Source organism: Dermacentor variabilis, chromosome 5 (assembly GCF_050947875.1).
Source record: "Dermacentor variabilis isolate Ectoservices chromosome 5, ASM5094787v1, whole genome shotgun sequence".
In the NCBI taxonomy this organism is placed as follows: Eukaryota; Metazoa; Arthropoda; class Arachnida; order Ixodida; family Ixodidae; genus Dermacentor; species Dermacentor variabilis.
In genome coordinates this window covers 44,898,766-44,911,759 of record NC_134572.1, presented here as the reverse complement: position 1 = coordinate 44,911,759, position 12,994 = coordinate 44,898,766, and the positions used below count along the sequence as shown (strand labels likewise).

At 48.0% G+C, this 12,994-nt stretch overlaps 1 protein-coding gene across 6 annotated transcripts in view; it reads right to left on the bottom strand.

Annotated features, from left to right (window-relative positions):
- LOC142582500 (uncharacterized) overlaps positions 1-12,994 on the bottom strand; it is a 104,830-nt gene that overhangs the window by 29,101 nt on the left and 62,735 nt on the right. Inside the window, exon 1 of one of the 6 annotated variants that reach the window (XM_075692299.1) lies at positions 6,324-6,540. The exons of 4 other annotated variants lie outside the window; for them this stretch is intronic. In XM_075692299.1, the coding sequence (XP_075548414.1) occupies positions 6,324-6,348 (25 nt within the window). In that variant the 5' untranslated portion in view covers positions 6,349-6,540. Of the gene's footprint in view, positions 1-3,999; positions 4,135-6,323; positions 6,541-12,994 lie in introns of those variants that run through there. One more of the 6 variants, XM_075692302.1, reaches the window with a different exon arrangement.

Below are 12,994 nucleotides of genomic sequence, written 5' to 3'. Positions count from 1 at the left end.
CGAGTGCAAGCGAAGAAACAATGTGTTCATCGTCGCAGCATTGTCACTCCCTACGCACACTCGCCGTTTCGTTCGAGGCACGTAGGTGATATCTGTCGCAAATATAACCGGCAAGGCGCTGGCGAAAAGACATTTGAATGGCACGATCCAGCGACATAGTTTGCCGAAGCACATTCGTCACATACATAACCTGAACATCGGGTGCATACCCACGCAGGTAAAAGGTAGCAGTTGTGAGGCACAATGCACAGTACGGCTGCGACGCGTTGATAGCTTCATGAAGACTGGTAAAACACTTCACGCTGCCAACCAACACTGATAGCTGTTATCGAGATCGGCCTTGACATGCATATAGCATATCGTTGAGTACAATGTGCCCATCCCTGAATGCTTCAGGACTGGAATGATTCTCTAAACTATACGAGTAACTCTGGTGTAATTTCCTAAACCAAGTACATGTCAACGTTACTATCATTACTGTGCGTCCTATACTTTGTGCATCTCTTGCGCATATTTAGTTATGCTTAAGCTTTGGATTTAGGAGCTACTGATTACTGCTTTGTTTCTTCATTGTTATCGCATTGTTTTTCTCGTGTCACGTAGCTCTTAGCTTAATTTTCCCATGCGTTTTCTTGCCGATAACTTATCACTTTCATTATTGTTTATCACGTGTACCTGGTACAAAGTTGTAATGTGCACAGACCCACAGTCAAGCCTTCGTATACAGGGGCGTTTTTCTGGACATCGTTGCGATGTCGAAATCAACTTGATTTGATCGCCTGTGATGGCGATTCGTGTTTTGCAAATTTATACGTGGCTGTAGTCGTCTCTATACATGATCGAACTGCACGAGAGACCGGGCGTATCGCACCTACCTGGATGCGCGTCCGTTTGAGGCCTCACGTACTTTGTTAATGCCAGCTATCTGTGGGAGCACGCTTGCGTTAGGCTTCCGGAGTCTGCTATTTCTTTTGCGTCCGCGAGTCGCCCTTGGCTGCCTTTGTCGGCGGCGTTGCCTGTCCGGTTTTGCTTCCTTGAAGGCGAACCATAATTGAATAGCCGCGCTGAAGGATAAGATAGCCGGTGCAGGAGATAGGGAATAAAAGCTACAGGGACCAAAGTTCGCCCGCGATTATCAGACGGCGTCCGAGGCAGTTGTCTAGCAATGCCTTCAACGTGCGCTCAGACGGCGCCACAATGTTCTTCGAAGGCACCGACTGAACTTTTTTACAAGACGAATCCCACTTTGTACTGTGAACAGTGATTTACATTGTTATACAGCCCGCTCAGTCACAAACGCCAGCTTGTACGACGTATTTCACAACTTTGTAACGGCGCCGGAGTGCGCTGCAATGACAGCCCAGAGATGCAATATAATATAGACAAACTATAATAAAAAATGAAGGTGTTGTATATGTAGTTAAGCTAATCAAAACATGTTTCCAGCGGCTACGAACATAAAAGAGAACACGGACGGTCGGACGGACGGATAGGTAGTGGTTGAGAAACGATCATTCCGATCCTCAAAAACGCCCTTCACCAGTTTCGGGCATAACAAACAAAGAAGCGCGGCGCGTAGATCACGCGATAGAAATTGTGTCTGCGAATGATCAATTACGTGGCTGCGCAACGCAGAAACAGCTGAAATTCGGAACAAAAGCCCGTGCGCCCGTTCTGTCGAGGTAGGTGGCCCCAGTTGCAGCCAGAGAGCCGCGTCGCACGTACGAATACCTCTGCGTAAAACGCATTGCCTGAAACGTCACCGATTATGGCACGTGACATCGGCGCATCGTTCAATTCAGAATGCGCAATGAAGCCTCTGGTAGTGCGCAGCGCAACAGAGAGAGAGAAAGAGAGAGAGAGAGAGAGAGAGAGAAGAGGTGGGGCTTGAAGCGTGAACGTACCATGGTCCCTCGGCCTCTAGGTAGTCTAGGTGGTTCTACACCCGGGCCCTCGCCTCCGATATAGAAGGCAGGGAAAAAAATGTTGCTCGCTGACGAATGCCTACAGTGGCAGTGAAGCTCGCCTCCTGACAGCACGACGACACGACATTTAGATGAACCGATCTGAATTTTTTTTGCGGTGAAACGTTCCCCCGACAACACGCCACAGCTTCCAGCTTATAACCAAAATTTGCAATGTAACCTGCTGAGGGGGCTTTTTCTTTAAAAGAAGTCCCGAACGTTTAACTGACACACAATGGAGAGCTTGCGCCACCAGCAGAACGTAATAATTGTGAAAGTGTTTTGCTTAGTGCCGACGGAGATGGGCTGATTGATAAAATGATAAAATATAATGAGCGATAAGGCGAGACAAAACACCTCACGTACCAAGATGCCTATTGTTTCGAAAGCTAACACTCGTCACGAGTAGTCGAATTACAATAGAGGACGACGATCTCCCAGTCTAGTTGCCTAATGTTTGTTTTCACGTCGTTAAAACATATCGCAGCGCAGCAACCGCCTGAAGTACTGATCTACGGAGTTCAAGTGTGCAGAGACTATAACGAAAGGGATGTTCTGTTAACCGTACGCCTTGCAGAGGTGCATATGCTATCAAGCCAATTGGTCAAATTTTGTCGCATTTAGAATTTCATAATTTATAATATGTTTATAATTTTATAAAAATTTATTTTATCGCAAACTGGTGTAGCCATGACAGCTAGTGGTCTTTGACGGGGAAATCCAGACACCGCATTGCGGTTACACAAATCGTTCACTTTTACTGCACTTCATATCTAAAGTTGCTAGTGAGTGGTGATAGCGTTGAAAAATCGGCAGCTGGGCGGCTGGTTACGTCGAAGCTTAACTTGACTTAATACTTGAAGCAGTCAATAGTGAGCGAAACGTTGGTTTCAGCCTGAGGCTTCTCTTGTTCGCTCCGATTTTGATCACTCCTACGATACGAGGCCCTGAAAAATGAAATAAATAAAAAGAACGAAAAAAGGAAAGAAGGAACGAAAGAAAGAAAGAGAAAAGAAATAAAGTAAAAAAGAAAGAACAACCGTTTTGGGCACTTGAACCCACAAGTTGTGCTCGCAAAATTGAAAGTTACAGACACACCGGAGCCGTTGAAGAAAGAAAGAAAATATTGCAGCAAACACTGCACACTCTATGCAAGCACCCTACGCAAGCATAATTCAGTCAGGCAGAAGAGGGCAGGAAGCAGAAGTAAACAGTAGGCCTTTAACGAGAAGTCACGATGGGCCTATACCAGGAAAGCAGAAAAAAAAAAACAGCAATAAGATCACGTGCTAATGCTTAGGTCACTGCCCACCTGTCCCGTTAATTACTTCGTCTCAGCTTCACTGAGCAAGAACATGTTCTCTCAACCGATTTCAGTTATGTGCAATGAAACGAAATGCCAGCTAAGTGCTCCTTAACTATCACGGCGGCGCTCACACGAATAGCTCCAAAGCTTCTCGCGTGTATATAGGCACGACGTCCCCGAGGTATTCCGAGTGACAACACCAGTACACATGTGAAATATGGAACAAATTCCATACAATAGACAACCGGTGAGAGTTGGAACGCAGGGGAAGCGGAGTCGCCGGGCAACAGAGATTTCGACGGAGCTATGAGATTAGGAAATCAGCGGTAAGGTGGGTTTGGTTGACTCTGCAGGACAGAGGAAGTTGGAAATATCTCTTGGCAGAGGCGTTTGTCCTGTAGTGGACTTCATATACGCAGATAATAACACAAAACAACCCATATCTGCAATCTCTTACAATCATGAAACCCACAACCCGGGAGCAGGGGTGAATCGGCGTGGAGGAAGTGGCATCAAAATCCGACGAACAATAAGGGAGCCACTGCAATGTGGCGGAACGTAAGGGCAAGGACACGGGAGAAGAACATCGCACTTACTGCGCATCTCCTGTGGTTCCCCTTGATGCCCTAATTTTATGTGCGCCTGCTTTACGGCGGTTCGCTACCAACTCGTCACCTTAATAAGGGAGCAAATCATACACTATATGCGTATACTCGTACTGGGACGTACCTGGCTATCGGACTGCAGTTCCAAAGCACTCCTCCTATAGCTTTCAGTCGACATGGATGCACTCACAGTAAAAAAAAAGAAAGCGGCTCCGACTCCGCGGTGTCACTACGGTGGCAGGAAAGTCATCCTCCCGGTAGACGCGGTGTCACGCTACGTTACGCAGCCGGACACAAAATACAAACAAACGTACGAACGAACAACCGGAGGTTATACTACACAGACTGAGCGGCTTCTGAAATGCGCGGCTCGTGCGAGGGCGGCGGGCGCGGTGGAAAAAAACACTTGTCACAAAAACCCCGCTTGCTGGGCGAGAGACGTTCGCTCGAGAGCGGTGAAACCGCGACACCGTCGATGCTCCAACCACTCCAACGTCGCATATACACAGCGACGACGAGCAAGTGAGGTGCGCGCGCGAGACGCCATACGAGGCGCGCGGAGTTGGCGCACCGCATAGATTGGTGTTTGTTCAGCGGCGCGCTTGGCCGCGCGACCAGCGGGGCGACGCAGTGGGCGCCATTGTGTGTTAATGCCACGTCACAGCTGCGAAATGACGCGCATTACCACCGCCACCGAAGGAGGCTCATAAAAGAGGAGCTTCCACTGCCACCGCTTCCGACCACAAGCACCGCTCTTGTGTTTCGTCTGTGTGCTCCAAACGCGACGCGCTTCCGCTGCGCGAATGTCGGAGCGAACTCAAAACCTCTGCGACTGTATGCAGACCGTCCACTGATGCTGGCATGTACGCGCTCCAACCCATATTTGTTCACAATGGCACGCGCTCCCACGCCATGTCCGGTGGCTTATGCCGATATCCTTGAAAACTGTACATACAGTATGTACATACAATCAGTTCTACCAGCACCTTTGGGGCTGAAACTTGGAGGCTAACGAATCTTGAGAAAAAGCTGTTGAGACCGCGCAAGGAGCGATGCAACGAAAAATTGATAGAAGTAACGTGACGGTATTAATAGAGAGCGAACGGCGTTTATCCGATAGTTGACATAGTTGATATTAAGAGAAAGAAGTGCAGTTGGGCGTGTGGTGGCGTAGAACAGATAATCGCCGGTACCAAATGAAAGGAAACTCAGTTTAGGGCGGCATTAAGACTGTATGATGAAATTAGGAAACTTGCAAGTGTAGTATGCAATCGGCTGATAGAGGTAAAGGGAAATAATGCCTTCGTCCTGAGATGGACAGAAGGTACGCTGCTACTGCAGCTGCTGCTGCTGATTCACTTGCACGTGTTGTAGTAGCAATGTAGTGGTTTCGCACATCGAATTAGCACATCATTGGACGCTTTCGTTGTCATCATCGTTGGACGTTCTAGCACATCAGAACGCTTCGGAATATCGTTGGTTGTAGGTAGAGAACCCCACTTCGCCCGCACCATATCGATAGTGATCAAGAGATTAGTGCCACCTCTGTAATGTGCCAGTGGTCTTTCACGCGCATAACTACCTTTCATCGGCCCTTATCGTTTGTAAACAAGATAAAAAGAAATAAAATAATAAGATGTTTGCTGGCCCAATTGCGAGTGGTTAAAGAGTGGTAAAACACAACCCAAGGGAAAGCCAGTCCGATTGAAGTAGGCCAAATGAACTTAAGTGCATCAGATTTTAACATATCGCAAATAAACCGTTCAATGCGTAATGAAAGCAAAGACAGCATATCTTCTTTCCGGTTATGTTTGCATTACCGACCTGGCAAGTCCGCTCAGGTACCAAACAGGTGGTGTGACGTGCGGAGCACCGATAAAATTTAGCCTCGTTCCTGACGCCCATGGGCTGTTTGCAGCAGGGTGTGTCCTGAGCAACCTTGGAGAGCAAGGCGCACATCTCGTAGGCACCACACAGATTTAGAGTTGCCGCATCCGACTGTCACTCGATAGAACGCTAAGCATAGCGCTGGTAGCGATCCGGTTTCGTGACGGCGCAAAAGCGTTGCGCCATCTGCGCATGCATAACTATTGCTTCGATGCATCAAAGGTAGCTGCGTTGTTAAGTATCCTTAAAATGATTTAATAAAGTTATAACAAGAGGGACATCTCAGCCCATGTAATGGCAGTAACAAGAACACGTATGAACACGCCTTTTTAAAAACATTACCGATACCATCCCTGTATATACGAGCACGAGCGGCGCGGTACAACACATGGTAACGTGGTGACGCTTTGAGAAAACGTTCGCGAGCTAGTAATATTCCATATATAGCAAAAACGGCCGGCTTGTATTGTGAGCAGATAGCTAGGCAGTAGGCTTACTAGCCGCGACATGAAATGCGTTAATGGAAATAAGATGGATGAGGTGGGAGGCGTGAAGACGTACGCAAGTGGTGACGCAGAGAAGGCATTCCATCTCTTCGTAACTGACTGAGGGAGCTCTTCTGGTAGTAAGGCTTTGGGTAACTTCCATAATAATGTACGACCTGTCGTGGCGGCAGGTGATGTGACGAGTAAGGCGAAACAGGCGAAGGAAGGACGGAAAACGCGACGCACGCACAGCGGTGTGAGACACATTGATAAGGCTAAAAGGCGCCGCTCAGGTTTTCGCGCCTGACTTCGTCGTCTCTCTCTCTCTAAACGCTGACAAGCAGCGGCAATATTTGCACTTGGCCTCCGTCGCACTCGCTTGGAAATAACAGCGGACGGTTTGTACGAAACATCCATGTCCTGTCGTCATCGCACTGCCACAATGAAAGTGTTAACGTGCAAATGACGTGATGGGGGCCATGGCGAAGAGGGAATTTAAAATGCGGACGTTCCTTACAGTACGAACACCAGCAAACACGATTTACCCAAGGCGAATAACAGAGCACAAATGAAAGGGCCCTAGTTAGGGGACCGAGCCCACGGCCTCCATCTAGTAGTAGTGATTTTTAAGATGAAAGGAAGAGAAAAGTGCAGGGCCTCCATCTGCCTATTCTAGTGCTGCACCGACTGAACGCTGCTGTCTAAACTGCTATTTGAGTGTCATAAGTGTTTAGATGGTATAGTGAGCCAGCCATGAGCGCGACATCCAGTAACACTCGCAACGTTCATCTGCGGGCTTGTTTTGTGGCACCTGCGAATGACAAAGAGCTTCACGGCAGGGTCGCAAGTGCGTCACGTGGCATGCTCAATGTCCAGCATTATCGCGAGGAACTCTCAGGTCCTTCAGAGCGCCAAGACTGTCATTAGAGAGAAACACATGTGACTCATTGTGAGCAGTAATATTCATGAAACCAGGTATAGAGCGGCTAAACAATGGGTCCAGGAAAGCCCAAGGCACCAGAACAGCTACTTTTCTTCCACTCGCGTCATTGTTTAGTCGTGCTGCTTGGTATCACTGATAATGTATCATAACGCCTAGCTTTTCACACCGACTCGGACGTCCGCATTTTGCGGGATATGACTTCGTGACACGAGCGTAGCTGCTCAGCTGTGGCAAGAGGAAGCGAGAGGCGGCGGCCACCCGAGCCTGTCATTGGCGAGGCACGCAACTCAGGCCCTCCTGGCGACAACAGGTGCCCGAAGAAACACGAAAACACGAGGTTATGAAAGAACATCACGTTCTTCACGTTATTCATTTCTTTCTGTTCTCCAGCTTTTAATCCCGCTCTGTGTTTTCCACTCTGCACACAATGCTTCTTTCTTCTTTCTTTGCTGCACAAGAGAGACGGGGCGGGCTGCGCCGTCCCGTCGCTTATCGTACCTCAAGCGGAATCTTCTCTGCCCCTCCTCCCCCTCTTTTCTTCACCAAACGAAGAGCTCATTATCTTCCACAGAGATAAGCGTGAGCGCACGGTTAGCTTGAGGGACGGTCCGGGCCCTGAAAAAGAATAAAAACGCAAACAAGAGTGCTTCTTTGCCCTGAAATCGCTGAGGGTGCCGAGGTCAAACTTGACTTCTCAGTTCTTTATCTCTTCTGCTGAGAGAACCTAAAGCGTCGAGGTCGAGAGAAGGCACTGACGGCATTCATAAGAAAAACGAGAGAAAAAAAAAGAAAAAAAAAGGTGAGCTGGCCATTACATGCTGCTCACATTCCTGCGGCCGCTGCTGCGTCCACCCTCTCTCTCTCTCTCTCCCTCTCTCTCCTTGCTTGCCGAACGCGTTTCTTAGTGCATATACGATCTATCTACCGCACCTTGCAGGAGGAAGAGGGCAAGGAAAGGGTGGGAGATGGAAGGAGAGCAAGGCTGATATCGAAACGGTCGCAACGACTGCTTTTCGCCGACGCTGCGCATAAATTGTGTCGCCCCTTTTCACTCGCTCGGATGTAGCGTCGCCCCATGCACGACAAAGCGCCACCGATGGGAGAAGCAAAGGTGCGCGGAGAAAAGGCACAAAGAGGAAAGAATGACGCGCTGAAGGGGTCAAGTGCGTCACACAGCACAGATAAACCGGTACCTGCCGGTGTTTCGGTCTGCACCCGCAGTGGCGGAGATTAATGCACTACGCACATACTGCGTACAGACAGGACTCGGAAAGTAGGCTTTCGCCGAGCCACTGCCGAAAAGCTGCCGACAGAAGTAAAATTACAGAAGCGGAGGAGACAGGGAGTAATTGTTTCATTATTTTCAGGAGCCGCTGACGTCGCGTGAGTAAAATTTCTAACGAGACAGGTGGAATCAAACAGTGAAGTGTTCCCGATGAAATACGGGTGCAGCTACAGCGCGTAATCTGACCGGAGCTTTTTGTTAAGAAGGTTCGAAGTGACTGTATCTGTCTCCCGGGGTTGTAGCATTGCCGTAAAACGCCTGCAGCTCCGGATCTCAGAAAAGTGAGGGCGATTAAATGAATAACTGATTAACAGATTTATTTTTATTGAATGCATGTCGGGCTAATTGACTGAGTGGGCTTAATTTTAACATAGGGCTATCAATCGTGCTATGAGAGACATCCCAGTGGAGGACTACGGATTAATTTTGGCTAAGTGGTTTTTCTTATGTTTGCCTTGAGTTTAGCACATAAGCAAACCTCTCATTTTTTTTTTCGAACTACATGTTCGTTTACTTAGCTTGCCCCCTTTTTAAAAAGCTTTTCTAGTTGTTTCGAAATCCATGGCAGCTTCGCTGAAACTGCCAATCCTCTATATTTTGCCTTTTTTTTATTTGTACAAGAGATTTTTGTCAGAGGCATAGGGGAATGGGGGCAAATCACTTCGATTCACTCACACTCGAGTTTAGTCACATAACTTCGTTGCAGAGCGAAGAGACGCAGATGAGAAACACAGGGCGATGAAAGACGTTGCCCTACCAACTGGCCCAACTATCCACCTTGCAAGTTTAGTGAACGCTTGGGGAAGCCTATAACTATAGCTTCGCTTACGTGAATATAATATATATATATAATAATTATATAATATATAATATATATATAATATATATATAATAATAATATATATAATAATTCCCAAATCTTTATTTGGTCGGCGAAGTGCCCCGGGTTTTTGTTAACCTTTTAACCATAACGCGAGCAGGTTGAGTCAGAAGTCGAGCTGACCCAGCGCGACCCGATCGCGTTTACGTGCATCGTTTTAGGCGGGCTGGGCGCGCTGGCAAGTGGGCTGACCGAATTGAGCCTCGACGCTTGCTCGACCGGACCGGATAGCGGCCCGACAAGAAGGCTCGACCCGCTTCGTCGTGTTCGTGTAAAGCGTAGCTTGCGTGACATTGCATGTCACCATGTGCGCTACGCGCACCAGGCTGCAGCTCCCCATCCCTGGTTTGCTGTTTTCCTTTGAGAAAATTCCAGCGACTATACCACCGACCGTGAGTTATTCTTTTTTTTTCTTTTCCTGCAGCCACAGCTCTCAGATCGCTGGGAAGGACAATGGCACGTCCCGCCTCGCGCTGTGTGGACATCATCAGGAGGACGAGACATTGCACCATTGTGCGGCAAGCGACGGTTTCAATTAAGCGTTGCTCGCCGCTGCAGCAGCCTTTGTGTGTGGCCACTCAACGTCCGCTGGGCTGTAAGTTGTGCGACTACCTCGTTGCGAGGCCGAGCTGCAGTGCTTAATAGAGAGCAAGCAGCCGCGGGGAACTGTTGCAGACACATTGATGGACGTCTAAACATTGGCGTTCACATATACCAGTGTGCAAGTAAGGAGAAACATCTTTTTATATTAAGGGTCATTCACATTTTTACGCTAATGAGACACAGTACTGCCTTATGCAACCATATTATGTTTTGAAAACACTGTAATTGGGTCTGTCAGATTCGAGAAAGGTGGATTAATTGTTAGCGGAGGAAATGAGCACCAAACTTGGCTTTACTGAAATGCTCTCGGAATCTGCGACGCTAATGACACTAGTGTGACGACACGTATCTCACAGTATTTTCCCGCATATCGGTTTTCGTTTGTATGTAGGCAAAGTCTACGAAGGTCGCCAGACTGAGTCTGCTTACCTTAAAATGCATTATTTTGTTATTGAAGCCCTTGAGCTGCCATGAGCAGATAATGCCACATGGTGTCGCAGTCTGTGACGTCACCGGAAAGCGGTTTTGGAACTTCAAGGTGGTGCCGGTCGCCCGCCCTTCGCATCTTTCTTTATTGCGCCCTTTCCGATTTGGGCGAGAATTCGCTCCCACGGTTTAGACTGAACTATTAGCATGGCTTGAGCAGACATTTTGCACAGAGTTCGTTTAAATATGTGAGCTGTAGAAATTTGGAAAAAATGCCGCCTCTGCGTCAGAAGTACTGAGAATGATCACACGAACCGCTCGAGTGCCAGTTTGTTTGTTGACAGAAAGTCTTTAATGTACTGCTTGCAGCTTCGTCATTACTTAAGACAAACGGCAGCAGGACAGAGGGATAAAATACGTATCGAGTTTACACCCCTACTACGCCCGTGAAATGTCTACAACACGCCTAAATTAAAAAAAAAATACATGTGGGAATGAAAATGGCTTATTCGCGGACTGTACACCAAGCGGATTCCCAAACTCACTTGGCATAACGAATTACTTGCAAAAGCAACAAGAGTATCCTTTTCGTCTCCGAAGAAGCCTCGAGGCCGCCCACTTTCCCTATAGCATTTTCTTTAAAGCAATTTACACATAATAGCCGACTTCGCAGCACGGAGCTTTTACGAATTTCTCGGGAACGCGGACAACGCATCTGAAGTGCGAAAAACTTATTTTGGCGTATCGCGTAAACTGCCGTCTAAAATTGCAAAAGTTGCAGCTGAATAATATTATACAGGCGCTTTCGTCAGCAGTTCAGACAAAGTTGCAATAAAAACAGAAGCTGCCGTGGTGCTCGTTTCTCAGTCTCTATCTTTTCTTTTTCTGCGCAGCGCATAGTTCGTATTAGAGAAGATTTTGGCATATCTCACACAACCGCGCTGCGCGCGAAGCTCTCCGGCGAGGCGCTGCCAAGAGAACAGGCGTTGTGCCACGTCCTTGTCCACTTGCCATGTCTGGCAGTGTAAACATCCTCGTGATTCGTGTACATGTATGCAGGTGCGCCGACAAAGACGTGCGAGAGGAAAGACGGCGCATCAACCGTCCCCCCAGAAACCGCGCCCCTGCAGTGCCTGTATATGAGTACGCTCGCTGCGTCGCCATCAATGCGAGCGGGCGCTTGCGTGAACACTGCCTCTCCTGCGTCACTGAAGTACGCGTAGTTCAACAACGCGAGAAATCTTAGGAAGGTAGCAATGTAGTGCATAAATGTACGAAAGGCAAATGCGACAGGTGTGAGGAGAGACGTGTTAGAAAAAAGAAAAAGAATTGGGTGTGAGGACAGGGACGCAAGAAGGGAGAAACGGCAACACAAACGGCGTGTCCGTATTCATATTCTTGTGTCCGTGACTGCAGGCCTAACTTTTTTTTTATAATGTGAATCCCGAGCAACTAGCTCGACAGTCTGTCGTTTTGGGAAGGAGAGAGTGTGAAAGAAAGGATGCTAGAAGAATGGGGTAAGATTCTCTAGAATACAGCCGTGTAGGAGTGGTAAGTAGATTTACCGTTCGAAAACATTTGTACATAGACTACACATGTAGCTGTCGTTTATAAGCAATACCCTAGATTTTTAGGATAAGTGTACAGTGACGCGAAGTATCACGAAAGCAGGGTAAGTTTGACAGTCGAGAAGTCGGGAGGGCACAGTTCGAGTCAGCAGATGCTAATGAACTAGACAACTGACGAAATGAACTAGACAAAGGAAAATGCTGTTTTCTACGACACTACGTCGACGGCTTGGAGACCGAAAATTTTGATGGGGGTGAAATGCAAGAACATCCGTGTACCGCGCACTGGGTGCAGGTTAAAGAACACCAGGTAGTCAAAATTGACCCGGAGTCACCCACTACGGCGCGCCTCATAATGATATCGTGGGTTTGGCATGCAAAACCCAATTTTTAAGTAATTGGAGACAGAAAGTCCCATTCTGTCTTGCAGACGCGCATCCAGATGCGTAAATGAACATGAACCCACAATGCGTCCTTAAAGAAGGTATTGTCGTTGAAACGATAGGTACATGCTTGTAACATTCCCATCGTTAAACTTGACGTCACAGAGAGCTTACAATCTCGTGAGGTAACTCGTAGCGCGCGTTTCATGAGATCACTCGTTAACCCCGGCTTCTACAAGGTACGCCACCGTCTCATAACGCGCGTCGTTTTCTTTGCATTTCGCTTCCACCAAGGTTCTGCGCTGTTGCCTGAGTACACTCGCGGTCTGACGCCTTTACGGGCCAATTAACGTTTTTGTAACGGACGTTTCACCATCGCGGAGATATCCGAGGGACCTCGAATCCCACCGGCCGATCAGTGACCCGAAATCCGTCATCAATGTCTCACTGGTGACATCTCTACGATTTCGCTTTCACCGTTAAAGTTGCGACACGGTACGATGTGGGGGTGTACTGTCGTATACTACGTATAGGTCACATGTTTATACCGTACACTCGTCGGCGACTTCCAACGGCAGAGATAGAAGTGCCAGCGAAAGTACGAGGGAGCCGGTAAACAGTTCTGACGTCACTCGGAAGCTGTGCCAGACACGCGCCTC